The sequence below is a fragment of the Buteo buteo genome, chromosome 23 (assembly GCF_964188355.1).
Source record: "Buteo buteo chromosome 23, bButBut1.hap1.1, whole genome shotgun sequence".
Taxonomy (NCBI): Eukaryota; Metazoa; Chordata; class Aves; order Accipitriformes; family Accipitridae; genus Buteo; species Buteo buteo.
In genome coordinates this window covers 7,553,430-7,568,464 of record NC_134193.1, presented here as the reverse complement: position 1 = coordinate 7,568,464, position 15,035 = coordinate 7,553,430, and the positions used below count along the sequence as shown (strand labels likewise).

At 52.6% G+C, this 15,035-nt stretch overlaps 1 protein-coding gene across 4 annotated transcripts in view; it reads left to right on the top strand.

Annotated features, from left to right (window-relative positions):
* Positions 1-9,973: 9,973 nt before the first annotated feature.
* LGR6 (leucine rich repeat containing G protein-coupled receptor 6) overlaps positions 9,974-15,035 on the top strand; it is a 149,850-nt gene continuing 144,788 nt past the window's right edge. For 2 of the 4 annotated variants that reach the window (XM_075054634.1, XM_075054632.1), the window contains exon 1: positions 9,975-10,524. In XM_075054634.1, coding sequence (XP_074910735.1) covers positions 10,037-10,524 — 488 coding nt within the window. In that variant the 5' untranslated portion in view covers positions 9,975-10,036. Of the gene's footprint in view, positions 10,525-15,035 lie in introns of all 4 variants that reach the window. The other 2 variants (XM_075054633.1, XM_075054635.1) reach the window with 2 other exon arrangements.

Genomic DNA, 15,035 nt, shown 5'->3' with positions numbered 1-15,035 from the left:
AAAGAGTACTTGTAAGGGTGGGTTGGCTTTTGTGGGGTCTCAGTGATGCCGAGGCCTCTCCCTGCTGCAGCACAGCAGCTGTTCCTGAAAGGGCAACTGTGTCCCTAGCCATGGGCAGTGGATGGGGTGCCCTTGGGCACTGCAGATACTGCAGCCCATGGTACAGAGCAGCTACTGCTCACTCTTATCTGCTTCTATTACTGAGGCAACACTTCTGCAGTAAGCCTCCAACCCATCCACGGCTTACAAGGAAAAGACACATTTTTTGATGAAGTCTGGGCTTGAAGTTATGAACCTGCTGGCTCCCAAGAGCCAAGGACCAGGGCAAAGCCACGTGGTCCAGCTGACATGCTGGCTAGCAGCTGGCAGCCCTGTGGCTCACTGCAGAGCACTGGCTGCTGCTCTGGGAATTGGGTTGTCCATGCAGCCACATGTAGAGACACCGCTGCTCTGCAAGCAGGAATGGCCATGCACAAGCTGAAATTGCAAGTAGCAACTTGGTTCATTAAGCTCCAAGTGCAGGTCAGAAGGAAGAGTTTAAAAAAAGCAAATGATTTAATGAACATATTCCTGGGGTAGAAAAAACTGTATCTGGGAACCCGCTTACCCTCCTTCATCCCTTTAGGCAGCATGGGTTTATGGTACAGTCTCAAAGCAGCACCCTTGTCCCACTCTGGGCCCACACTCCTACCCACAATACCATGTCCTACAGGACCTCCCTTGGAGGTGGGTGAGGAGACACAACAGCTATGATGAGGAGGTTCCAAAACCTACGGCAAGGAGTAGACAGCCCCAGGTGGGGGACTGAGTTGGCCACTCATCCTACTGCCCCTGTGTTTCCACAAACAGCTTCTCCCTCTTCCAAAACAAGGATCCTGCTGTCTGCACCCCAGAGTGGGACACTCAGGGCACCTAAGCATGGGCAACCATCAGCTATCCCATCACTGGGATGATGCTTTAGTTGCAACTGGGTTTGATGCCCAGCATCTTTTCCCCCTCTCCCCAGGTAATGTTTTCCTCTTTGGCAGTTGCTGTGCCCACCCACTGCCATCCCCACCACCCACCAGTGCAGTGCAGCTGCCAGCAATGTGTTCAAGCAGAGGTGGGATCCTGCTTGTTGTCCTTTGCCCTCACTGCCCCTGCGTAGACACAGATAGTGGGCAACTAGGTAGGAGCAGTGTCTCCATGCACACAATGTATCTTCCATACTGCAGGCAGGGCTTCTCTGCTGCTCAGTCCCCTCTGCCATCCTATCCTTCCCTGCATTCCCTGCTCTGCTCCCAGCTCCAAGCTGCAGCACTCATGGGCTAAAGGAGACCAAGATGGTGCAGAGCTTTAGCCCCATACAGGGCTGGTTTTCCCCCCACTGTTTCCCCCCGCCCTGGGCACCCCGTGTGTGCAGTGCTGTCTTCACCACAGGTCTGAGTATCCTGAGTTGCCCATGACCACCCTCATCCACCCTGACCTGGATTGTCATGGATCTAGTTGCTGTTTGAAAATGTTTCCATGTGACTACATCTTTGTCCCAGGGTCACCCACCAGCACGATGAGACAGGTCACTCACTGCTCAGCCTGCACAAGTGACCACCGCACTGACTTGTAGTGTTTCTGCTTCTGGTTGGATGACAACATACCAAGAGCTCTCCAGGAGGATGTGTGAATACGCGCAACATGGAAAAGGCCTGCAAAACTCAGTGGATATTCTTATGTGCACAAAAGGATTTATGATGTTGTCCTGGGAGGAGTCTGACACTTGCCCATATGGTCACAGGAAGCCTGGTGGCTTTATGACTTTCATGTAACCAGTAACTCCTAAACTATGCTGGTGCTGCAGGATAAGCGTCACAGCAAGGAAATGTTTGCTCCCAGTGACCCCCAGCCCAGTAGGCAGGATTGGTGGGGTCAAGCTGTTTGCTGCTTATGAGGTGTGTGCAGTTTGTAGCAGCAGCCACCTGCCATGTTCTTCTGGGGAACCACAGGAGAACACACCAGTGCATGCTGGAGGCCTGACAAGCAAGCTGCAAAATCAAATCTGGTCCAAAGAATGACGTGCCCATTGTCTGTCCAGAGTTTTGAGTTGATAGGCTGGTGAGGTTTAGACCTGCCCAGCAGCACAGAATCTCACCAGTGTTGTGGGTTTTATCCCAAGACCCCCCAAGAAGGAGCAATCTCAAAGACCATGTGGCCTGCTGCCACATGCACACAGGCCCATCCTTCTTAGATCTCCACCAAAACCAACCCTGATGTCCAGCTTTCACCCTCCAGGTCCAGTCAGCCTTAAAAAGAGTTCCTGGGCTACAAGATAGTAGCCTTTCTGCCAGGACCTGCAAGTCCACTCTAACAAAGCCCTACAAGGACAGTGAAAGCGCTGATACTTCCACACTGGAGGCTGAATCCCATCCCCTTGTCAGGTCCACAGCTGACCTGCAAAGCACATGAAGGCAGAGGTCCCTGCGCAGGAATGAGAGGGAGCTGCTGATGTAGGAAAAAGACTGGTGCTCATTCCCTCAAACAGGGGGTAGGTGAACCAGACCTGGATCCAACTCCAGCATCTCCCTGCTGGTGCTGTGGACACAGCCTGCGGCTCTCATTTGCTATGCATGGCCCTGAAACTCCAGATGCTGAGCACGGTTACAACTCTAAGGTGTGCGTAGATGTGAGCTTTAGCATGGTGCCCAACAGGCTTTTGTTCAAAGTGTGCAGTCTCCACTGAACACCGACAAGTGTTTGTACCTGTATGTCCCAGCATGGTTTATAATGTGTAAAACACCTAATGCTTTTAGTCTCAGAGGATTTCAAGAACATCTGTGGAGCACCCTGATCTGCAAAGTGGGGCCAATCACAGCTACAGTGAAGATGTGAAGGAGGAGCCATTGCCATGAGGTAGCAGGAGCCTTGTGAGGGGCATAGAAGCAGGATTACCAGAGGTTTTGCTTTCTAGACCCTGGCAGCCAGTGTGTGGGGCTTGTACTTCTGGCTCCCTACCCTGGATGGGTGGTCACTGCCCCTTTGGCTGTGCATCACCCCACAGTAGCCTCGGGTTCTGCAGAGACAAGCCCTCCCTTGCTTTGCCAAGCGCAGCTACCAGGATCTCCCAACAGCCTGGCCAGGACTGCATCCTCAGAAAGGGGCAGCTGCCAAGGATAAGGAGGGGAAGGAACCCCCAATCCTCTCTTTTCTGTTTTTCTGCAATCAGAGCTACCCTGTGGTTTTCAGAGTCATTATGCTTGGGGCTTTGCTCAAAGCCATATTCCCGATGGAGAGGGTCTGGGTCTGGCTGTACAGCTTATGGCACAGGAAAGAGGCCTCAGAATGGGAGAGCATTCCCAGGGACTGCTTGTGGGTGCTTGCCTTTCATGGAGAAGAGCAGGACAACATCCACATGAGATAACTTGGCCACCCCCCAGTTCACCCTTAGCTGATGGCAGCGACTGAGCAAGACGGGGAGTGAGTTCTGCTGGCACCTGCCCCACACCACCTCTTGTCCCAACTGGGCTCATCACTGTTCAGCACATCGCTGTCCATCTGCCTTGCCAGGTGGGCTGCTGTACCAGATCTTTCTACAGCCTCTTGGGAAAGTGCTTATGGGTCTCCTGTGTGTCCGTGCACAGAGATGGCAGTCCCAGCATGGAGCACAGCTACACACAGCCAGAGAGGTCTGATGCATGGACCCAGGGCTCATGGCACAGAGTTGCAAGGGGTGCTGGCTCCGAGTCCTAAGGAAGCAAGCAAAAGCCATGGTGGGGGAGGTATGTTGCTGTCTGCAGAGCTTCCAGAAGTCCAGGAGCAAGTGATCCCACAGCCCTCGCATCTGGCTAGCACAACAAAACAGTGTTTCCAGCAGAGCCAGCAGGCAAGGTGAACCTGCAGACATCTGCAGCTAAAGCACAGCTGCTCTGGCAGGTATGACAGAACCTTCTCACCAATTGGACAGGCATGGGACAGGGATATGTCACACAAACTGGCTGATGGGTTTCACCCAGTGAGTTCAGTATGGCTGCGTCTGTGGCACAGCCCGCTGCTCCACATTTCACGTCCTGTCTAACAGGAGGCTGACTTGGTGACAATGATGAATTTACAACCTCCCACCCACTGCTGCAGTGGAGTCTGGAGCCACAGATGCTTACAGAGGGTGTCGTGGGAGCTGCGGTTTGGATGAATAATTTTCCAGCCCTGCAGCTCAGAGCCACGAAACCCAGAGGGGGAGAGAGAGACAACAAAACAGTAAAACAAAACAAGCCTCCAGCTTGGGCCGCCCAGTGAGTTCTAGACTCGTTGCCATGTTGTTCTTCATATTTAGCCTGCTCCAGTCTGGCAGCATCCAGCCACCACCCTCCTCCATCAGTCCTCATGCAGAGGTCAAGACCCTGGAGATGAGCAGGACCATGTCCATTTGGACCCCATTTCCCACCCCCCTACCCCCACTTCTGTGGCTGCCAGAGCAGGGGCAGACTGGGTTAGCATTGCCAAGTGACAGGAGAGCAGGTATACCCAACCCTCGGATCTTCAGGGGACCCACAGCCACAGGAGCCTGCTGGTGACTGCCAGAGCAGTACAGCTCCTTGATTCCACAGCTTCTCCATTTACCGGTGCTGAACCTCTGCCCTAGGCTCTCCCCTCTCCCCTGCTCCCTCCAGGGCACAGAGAGTCTAGCAGCTGCCACATCTTTGCACAACACAGTAACAGGGCATTGCTCCCACCACAGGGAGCCCATGGCACCCTGCCACATCCCAAGCTGGATACCTCTGTGATACTAGGTGCCTGGCACCGGGCTGTGGCTGCCCCAGCTGTAGCCATTGTGTGTGGATGCCCACTGCTCACTGCCTCTTCCACCTGAGCTGTACCAGCACCGCGAGCAGCAGGATTGCAGCCTCTTCCTCCCTAGGATCTCCAGCATCGTCTCTCATCAGCTACTGCTGTCAGCCACCTCCTGGTGAGCAGAAGTGCTGGGGCCAGACAGACTCAAGGTAGGTCTGAACTAGTAGGGGAATTCCTCCTGGGACAGCCAAGCAGGACCAGAGCCGAAGTTTCCTCTTCAACACCCTGCTCTTGCATGTGCTAGGCTTGCCATGGCTTTGGGTCCCTGACCCATTTGATGCAGGCACTCCAGAAAGGAAGGCCTTCAAGCATGTAGGACACTGAACCAGGGTTCTGGTCCACCTAACAGGTCTTCTACCTAGCTCTGCACATCTGTCCCTACTCTGCAGGGCACGGAGCCACCAGGCTGCCCCATGGCTTTTTGCAAGCAGCACCTCCCAGAGCAAGGAGTTGAAGTGCATCTGAGGCTTGTGCTGTTCTGTGCCCTGGGCATCAGGGAGGAACCATCCTTCTCTGTGTGACTTCATTGGCACCAGCCCTTCCTGCTCTCAGGGAGCATGGACATCTCCAGTCCCTGTCCTTCCCCTGCCCCAGTCAGGCAGCTGGATCAGCATGCTGGGCACTGGGACTTTCTGCTTGTTTGCAAGTGTTTGCATTTACATTTTGGAAAGCCTCTGGGAGCCCTTGCTGGGCCCAGACTCACCCACAGCCTGACTGTGGTATTTCAGCCTTTGGATGGCCCCGATGGGAGCAGGGGCACCGGGAACATTCCTCTGGCCTTTGCCCCTGCACCCGACCTCGAATGGCTCCCCAGGGTATGCCTTGGGCTTACAGACACATGTGAAGCACCAGACTCTTGGCTCCTGCTGCATTCAGCCCACCCCTATTGGTTTGGGCTGCATCCTGCTCTCCCCAGAACCTGAAGGACTAGCTTCAGGAGAAGCCAGGGATGGTAAGAAAGTCTGGAGGGCTTATCTTATGGAGAGATCATGTCCCAGGAGTAAGTGTCACCTCCACAGAGGTGTCATAGATGAGGTGGATGAGTGCATGCCCTGGCAGACACAGGCCAGTCCTAGTGTTGCCTATTTTTCTCTGGTGTCCCTGTGTTTTGTGAGACTGCCTGGGGGTCTCTGCATCTCCTCCTTCCCCTGCAAGCCCTTCTGGAGGGACTGCCTCTCTGTTGTCCTCTCCAGCGTGCAGCACAGTGGGGTCTCGGTTCCTGCCGTGACCTTGGCAGTGAAAAACAGACAGAGTCCTCCTGGTCTGCAGTAGGGACTGGTTGGCCTTGGAGATCAACAGCCAAACTGGGATTCTACTGCGGTGATCCTGAACCATCTAAAATCTGGAAGGGAATAAAAAGAGGGCACAAAGTTGCCCCATGGGAGCAGGGCAGAAGACACTCTCGTGGGTTTGTTCCAGGGCCCCAGGTCTGGCACATGCTGAGGACAGAAATAAACAGCCTCTAGCCCTTTGACTCAGCTAGCACAACCTGTCTTCCAGCTTGGGACGGTCCCTGGCTGGATGTCCAGGGCATTGGCAGCACCCTGGGAGGAGAGCCAGCACCACACTGCCCATCACCTCCCTCCGCTCTTCAGGAAGAGCATTGCTGAGTGACAAGGTCAAAGCCCAGCAAGTCGTCCTGTCCGGGCCCACAGAGTCATTTTGGCTCTGTGAGAGAGGACATCAGTACCTGTCATAAGTGTTTAGCTGCAGCTCTGCCCCAGATATACCTCCACAATAACTTTGTTAGCTTTTAAACTCCAACAGCCCTAAAAAGCCTTGCCTGTCACAGTCCACAGCCCAAAGCTTGTTTGGCATTTAATTTCTGGTCCACAGAGAGGATCTGGCCAGCACTGGTACCTGGAGTCCCAGCTCTCCTCAGGTCCAAGGCTGAGATCCAGAGCCAGACCACCTCAAGCATGTTGTGCTGGCATGAGTAATGCAGCCCTTTCCCACCACCCCTGCCTCTTTTGTGCCCCTGATGAGCAGAGTCAATAACTGTGCTTGCACGAGCTGGACCTTGTTCCCCACTTACTTAGACTGTAGTCTAAATTTTCCCAAGTTTTTTTTTTCCTGCTTTTAGCAAGCTGTAGGAAGAACTGTTAGCCATGCAGTGTGGAAGTAGCAGGAGAAATATCACCTAGGATGTCACCTGCCGCCCAGATGTACCACATGCTAAGGCATCACACTCAGCCACAAACCCCCCTGTTTGATCCCAGAGTCTCAGCTCCATCCTTTAAAAGCAGGTCTCTGTGAACAGGGGATGCAGCAAAGCATGTCGAGGGGCCTGGCTGATGCAGCTGCAGCAGGTAAGCAGCTCAGGTGAGCAGGTAGTTCTGCTCAGCTTGCTGTGGAGCAGTGTTCTTATCGCCCCAAACCGCAGCCTGCCACTAGAGGACAACACACAAACACGTGTGAGCCTTGCAGGAAAACATCCCCTGGCCTTAATAGGAATAAGCTGGATCTGGAGCTCCCAGTGCCTTTAATAAGGGCACAGTGCAGCCTGCACTCCTCACAGCAAACTGCAATTTCAGTGAGAGCTGGCTGAAAAGTGACACTTCCACCCCAGAGGGACTTATGCAGAAATTCCAGGTTTACCATAGAAACATCAAAGCTCTCTGGTCCAAATGACTTGATGTCCAGACTCTTGGTTTTGCCAGGAGCTGGCGACATCCTGGAATAAGTGAACACTCTGAATATTAACGTTTATTATCAGGTCTCAAAGAAATGCGACATGGAAATAAAACACCACAGCCAAGCTGGAATAAAAAGCAAACAGAAAAGTCAAAGCAAAGTGAGGCACGCAGAGCACAGCCCTCCAACTTCAGGCTGTGTTGCTCCAATAACAATGTGAAAAATATCATTGCAGTCAATGCCTTCCTGAGGAAATGGCTCTATTTCAGCAGAATAGCCGTTTTCTATAGGAATCTCTTCAGTGTGATTTTTTTTTTAAGAGCTCTATTAATAGTGTGCTCAGCCAGAGCCCTGGATCCTCAAGGAGAATTCACTGAGCAAGAAATTGTCAGGAGCTTACAATGCGGTTGGTGTCTGGCTGCTTAGGCTGGAGAGAGAGGGACGGGGAAATCGTAGATAAAAGCTGCTGTTGCAGCCAGGAGCAGAGTGATAGGCCTGATACTTTCTCCAGATTTACACCAAATTCCTGGCTGCTGTCGGAGCAAATCCAGCCATTTCAGGACATGCTAAAGCCCCATGTCAGAGCTGGAGGTGAAGCTTGTCAAGGAGCAACCCTCTCTCCAAGGAGGGCTTCCTGTGTCCCCACCAAGCAGTGTTTTACATTTGGAGCTGTCAAAACACATTGCAAACATTTAAATAATGACATCTCCAGAATTGTTCATGATGGAAGGAGCTTAATTCCAGTTAAATCAGTTCCTGCTCCTAGACCAAAATCCTTGCTTCTCTGCACTCAGTGACAAAGTTTCCAGACTTCAGGGTTTCAGTCCTGAAACTGCAGGATCTGAATGGACTTTGCAAATTAAATAGTTTCAGATCCTGCATCACCCGGGCCAGGAGCCCTCAGCCATAGTCTGTGCATCAGTCCTGTACTCTGAGCTCAATCTTGAGATGTTATTTTGCAGGAGATAGGAGAGTTTTTTCGCTCTGACTCAAAGGCCTCAAGGCACCCCAGCCTGGGGTTAGCTGGAGCTTTTTAAGTCTCCCACTTTGCAGGCTCACCTTCCTGACCCCAGATAACTCTCTTACCTCTTTTATCCTGAGATAACGGGGGTATCAATTAGGAAACTCTTTTGCCAGAAGGAAAAGCACATTCAGAGGAAATGGGACTGTGAAAACCATCTCCCAGTCTGTGCTTCAGCCATGCAGCATGTTACAATGGTATGGCCACAGACAGAAGGGTGACTTCGTGGGTGCACTTTGCAGCCACCCAAACCTGGGCCCTTCTTTCTCTGCCCCATTCATTTCCTCCAGCCATGGCTGAAGGGGAGGCAGAGGGAGGAACACACTGGTTCTGGTGGGAGTCCAGATCCAGCTAAAGCCCAGTGGTCAGCTGTCATTCTTCAGTGTGAGAGACCTGTGTTCAGCTGCCATCCCCATTACAGACAAGGTCTGTTGCCCTGTAGAGAGGGAAGCAGCGTGGTTCAAGCTGTGGGGCCAGAATCAGCCCCTATTACTGAACCCACTGCCATGGGAGGACAGCCATCACTCCAGCCAGGGGCATCACAGAGATCCTGAACAGCCAGTGGCTGCAATCAGGAGGAAGGAGCAGAGAGGCCACACAGAGCTGGCCTTTGAAGCCTTCTCCCACTGCAGATCCAGCAACCTTTTTGAAGCAGGTGCATCTGCTGCCCCAGAATGCAGTAGCTCCTTGACACCCAAGCAACAAGAAATCCTGTTCTGATGTACCTCCCATATGTTTCAGGACACCCCGAGGCCCTCAGCTGGGCTGGCACAGGCAGTACCCCCCTGCTAAGCCAGACCTGCTCCCTTCTGCATGATGGAGCTCCAGGTGACGTGGCTTCAAACCCCCACTCAGCAGACTATTCCTCTACTTTGACCTCTGACCACTTTACCCAAGGTTAGAAAGAGCTCTTGGAGCAAATCAGCCACCTGCTCCTGGCATCAATGCCGTCCAGATCCTGCAAATGCAGCTCACACATGCACCCGACCTTGATCTGGGCAAAACTATAGCAAGCAGCGCAGCTACAAGAGCACCATGTCCCACTGTGTTGGAGAGCTCTCTGAGAGGTCCCCCACCAAGCTCAGCACCGTGACACTGCTGTTCCACGCCCCTGCATCTCCCACCCAGACCCTGCCCCATGCATGGGGATAGTAACAGGGCTGCTCATGAGTGGGGTCGGAGCACAGGACAGACAGACCTACAGCCCTGGGCATGGTCACTCCCAGCAAACAGCTCATTGTGAGCTCCTCATTCCCTTCTCCCCAGCTGCACCCTGACTTTCCAGTTGCAGCTGGGTTTAGCAGCCAGCACAGACACACAGAGTCCTTTATCTGGGGTTATATTTCAGCGTCCCAAAGTCTGGAGCCCTTGAAGTGCTGGTTGGGTACTCCTGCCTCCCTACTTATACTCCTCTGCCCTGCCAGAGCCAGCTTTGCCTTCCCCTGCCCTGCTACCTCACAAAAACATTGTTACAAAACAAGCACAGGTCCCGGAGCTATGAACAGGTCTTTATTTGTTGAGGTTTCTTTTTTTTTTTTTTTTTTTTCCCTTTCTTCCCTTTGAATGAAATTCCTGCCAGCTCTAAGAGAGAGAGAGAGAGAAAGAGTAGAAAGTTTAACTCCTCCCATTGGAGTGTCTCACGCCCCTGCCCAGCCCTTGAAACCCAATAACCAAGATCATTCAACAATGCCTTCCCTTCCCTGGCTGCATCCTTACGACACTCCGACCTGCAGGAGATACCCTGCTCGCTGTGTGCAAGGCGGCGGGATCGCTCCCCTCCATCCAGCTGAGCCCTGGGGTCAGAGCAAGCCGGCGGCACTTCACACAGTCCCTGCAGCTGCAGCCACCGTGAGGATGGGCAAGCTCTTCTTCTGGGGCATTCTTCTGGCCTCCTCTGCCCGCTTCCAGGTGGTGCCTGCTGAGCAAGGTGCTGCGCCCTCGTGCCCTCCCCAGTGCCACTGCGAAGAGGATGGCATCATGCTCTCAGTGGATTGCTCTGAGCTGGGGCTTTCGGAGGTCCCTGCCAACCTGAGCCCTCTAACAGCTTACCTGTAAGTACAGCCCTTGTGGTTTCTTTTGTACCACTTCCTCTGGACCCCTTCGTCAGCTTCAGCTTTCCTCCAGCTTGGAAGTTTGTGCCACATTTTCCTGAAATTAAATTTCATCTGGAAATTAGAAACAAACCAAAACAACAACGGAAAAGGCAGCTATTACTCCAGGACCTGCCAAGCTAAGCCAGCTCCCCCTCCTCCCTGCTCCCCTCTGCAAACACTGTTTATATTGCGATGTTATGCATGCTTTGCTTCTTGATTACAGTGGATCAGAGGAGCTGATTTGCTGGGTAGATTCTGATTGTCTGAGAACATAATGGAGTATTTATACTGAGCAATTAGTGCAAACTGCTCTGGGATCCTTCTGTCAAACATTTCAATAGCTATGATAAGTCATGGCTTTTGGGGGTTTGGGTTGAGCTGGCCACCAGCAGTGTCCAAGCAGTCTCTTTAAAATGAATATTGAAGTCTTTTAAGGGGGGGGGGGGGGGTTTACTAGGTTGTTTTTTCCTTTTTTTTTTAATTTTATTTTAAAATTCTTAATTACCTGAATGTTTCCCATCATTTCTGGTATTAATACCCCAAAGGGTTAAACTACCGCAGGGACTGGTGGGTTCATTTCTAGCCTGAGATGGTCTCAGTGGTGCCATCTGACTAGTGATGACTGAGGATGCCCCCAGGGTGAGCAAGGGACTCTATGGAAGGATCTCAGGGTTTGACCAGGAGAGGAAACACCTATCTCAGGGAGACAAGCTGGCCCTGGCATGCTCTGGGGAAGATGCTTGGTCTGTTTATTCGCAGAAAGTGCTGCAGCCACCAACTTCAGCTGTGCAGCAGAGGGGCTGGTTAAGGACCTTAGCTTTCCCAACTAGGGATGCAGCTAAGGTGCTGCCTAGGGAAGCCATGTGTACCACAATCACTGAGGACAACTGGTAGCCCCCAGGCAGTGCTGGGGATGTTCTTTTTGTGCTCATCATGCTGAAAGGAGGCTTGTGTCCAGGGGTGGCATACAGACTGTGTTGCTGTTTTTCTGGTGTTCCTGGATTGTCCTGAGATGCAGTTACTCAACTGTTAAAGCTAAGCACCCTAACCCATTCAGGAAGGACTTTGCAAAGCCAGGTTGAAGCTGCCACAGCTGGATAAGAGTTTCTCTGCTCATCCTGCTTGCCTGAGGAGCACATTGCTTTGGTTTGTGCCAGCCACTGGATAGCCAGAGCTGTATTGGGTCAGCTGAGAAAGAGTTACGACAGGAAAGCAAAATTTTCACTGGAGGGTGTGAAAGATGAGAGAAATGTGTAACACAAGCTGTACTTCCCTGGAGAGGGAACCACAGAGCACTTGTCACACAAGGTATGTCCTGTATAGAGCTATCCCCTCTGTACACACCCTGGCATTCAGTTTGGAGCCAGCTGCCTATGAGTGAAGAGTCACTACTGCCCTTGAGCATGTCTCGATGGACGTGGTTAAAAACACATGGGCTGCAAGCATGGGAAGCTGTAGAGCTTTGCAACACTGATGCTATTGCAAGGACTTGTGGCAGCCCTGTCAGGCACCCACTCCACCTTTGCAGTCATCACAAGATGGGGCACCTGTGGCTCCAGCTCTGCAGAGAACGTGCATCGCTACGGAGATGTCCCTTGGGCTGGGAGTTGCAGAAAGCTCCACTGCGTGAACCAAGGGACACCTCGATATTAAATGGTTCTCATTGCCGCATTTGCCCTGTCCGTGATGGTCGGAGCAGGGACACAGAGCCCTGGGCTACAGATCCCTTGTGCACGGACCCCAGTGGGCAGGTGCTTAAGGATGCTGTCAGCCTGCTGCGGCACGTGACTCCGCAGCTGCTTCTGGCAGAGGTCTGGCTTTCGCTGGCACTAGGTCTTCGGGACAGCCCTGCAGTAGCCACCGCTTTGGGAGCATGTCCAGCAGTCCTTTGGCCACGGCTCCGTTCTCGCCCGTGGGCCGCTACACCGGCCGGCTTCACTCACACGGTGGCGCCAATGGCAGCCCTTTGCCGGAGACGCACCAGCAGTGCCACCTCCCCAGCCCATCACGGTGCGGGAAAAGCCAGGCTGGAGGGACCCTTCGGGTGGAAAATCCGCGGGGTCGAGCCGGGGGGGGGGTGTTGGACGGTCCAGAGTTTTCCTCCTCCCCTTAGGACTGGACCTGTTTGGGGAAAGACAGCACATTTGCTGCCTATCCGTTAAACAGTACTGGTGAATTAACAAATAAGATGTAACAGAGGTAGGAAGGCAGGATGAACTGGGAATTATTGGAGGAGGACAGGAGAGCTGCGTTTTCTCCCTGTTTCTGTCACTACCTTCTTGGGTTACCTTCAGCAAGTCAAGTAAGGTTAGTTTCTCAGTTATATAGTTATACATGCAGTCATGGCTGTTGTTTCAAAGCAAATCAGCACAAATTTTGTAGAAAGTATGGACATTCAAGAGAGATCTAAGCTCTTCATGTAAATTCAGGCTTTAAATCCACATTGAGGTATGTAAAGAAATGCCTAGATTTTTTTTTTTTGAGCTGAAAGTACTGAGAAGCAAGCCCTGTAATGGCAATGAGGAGCATGGAGCTGAAGGGCAGCTGCTTCCAAAATTTTCCAGCTCCTTTGCTCCATGCCCTGTCTTCTAAGCAAATTACTGGTATCCTTTCTGTAAAGAGCAGGACTCCCTCAGGTGCAAAATAAAGGATCCTCGTAATAACCTCTGATTAGACACTGCCTCACCACTAATGAGCTCGCATTCATGCCCCATCCTGACAACGCTGTGCCTCTGCCATGCCTGTCTCTCTCCAAGAACCCTGTCCTTGCTCACTCTTGCACGTCCATTAACTTGAACCTGACCCCACCCATCCAAAACCTAGCTTTCCTAGCATCACTGGTGAGCTTGCAGCTGTGGTCAGGGAGATGGAAGAGAAGCAAGTCACCTCTTCCCAGGGGCACCTCTCCAGTAGGCACTTAGACACGCTGGTGTCTCATTGGCAGCCCTGCAGAGAAGCCAGGCAGCTAGCTCAGCTGGGGGTTGTCCACGTTAGGTGACAGGTCCCTGCTGTCTGCATTGCTCCTGCAGGCAGCCAGAACTTGATCAGGGCTCATGCTGGCTCTAACAGCCCATTTGTCTGGAGCAGCACAGACCATCCTGCCTGGCTCGTCACACGGTGGCTGGCAAAGAACTTCTTAGTGCGTGACATATTTGGGGGGGGGTGAACTGTCTCTTAGCCTGGCCTTAGAGTCCAGCCATGAAACACTAAAGGTCAGCACACCCTCTCCTATTCAGCTACATCCAGAGACCCTAGGGCCTGTATCAACCTGAAAGAGTTGAGCTGTTCAGAGAGCAGATTGAACCTCTGGCTGATATGCCAGTAAGTCCTGACAGCAGTGTGTCAAATATCATGTCTCTGTCTTCCATGGCCAGCATCATAGGTATGTGAGTTGCTTTTGGGGCTGGCAACAGAGATGGGCTGGAGCTGATGGGGGCTCTCTAGAGAGGGCAGCAGCAAGCTGAGAGTGCAAAAGGAGACTGGAGCTGCAAAGGGGAAGGTTCCCGTGCAGCAGAGAGGAGACTGCACAAAGGGGCATGGAGAAGAACGGGAAAATGGGAAGAGCTGCTTGGTACTCAGAGTGTTAGCTTAGCTTCGATACCTGGCACCACTGCAAACCCTGCGTGTGACCTGGTTGAGCAACCCCAGCTCAGATTTCCTGGCCTATGGAAGTGCCACTTTACATGGGCTGGGGGAGTTCAGTCCCTGGCTGTCCCCATGCTTGTCACCCACTGCTTGAGGACTGGGAACAGGGCTGTGGTTGGGTGCAGGTGCTCAGTGCAGCCCTCTGACCCAGGATGGCATCCTGACCCCCACCTGCATCCCTGCATCTGGCTACCAGCCCCTGGCAAGGGGGACTGGGGGGTGAAGGGATACTCTCAATTTGCTGAGGCTGCTCCTGTTTCACCAAAAAAATGACACTGTGTTGCTGGTGCCTGCCAGGTCCCTCCTAGCAACATGCTGGCCTGTCCAACCACAGCTAGCAGGAAATAGGGATCAAAGAAGACTCAGCATAGGACACCCTCAGTAGTACCCACAGATGGAAAGGTGACAGCAGTAACATCATGGTCATGCCTTCAGGTCAGCTGTGCAGACAGCACACACACACCCCCGGCCAACCTGCACACGTATAGGTTGGAAATTATACAACCTGCAGTGCCTTATCCCCAGTCTGGACTTAGGGGACATGGGGAGGATCTGGAAGGATTGCCCGGAATCATAAAATATCTTAGGCAGGAAGACACCTCTGGAGGTCTCTGATCTACACCCCTGCTCAAAACAGGTCCAGCTTGTGAAGCTGGTCAGGACCTTGTCCAGTAGGGTTTTGAGTATCTCTAAGATTCCCTCACCCTTTTCCCATTTTTTACCATCCTCATGGGAATTGTTTTTCTTAATATCTAATTGCAATTTCCCCTATTCCAGTTTGTGCCCATTACCTCTCATCCTTCCCCTGCACAACTCCAAGAAGA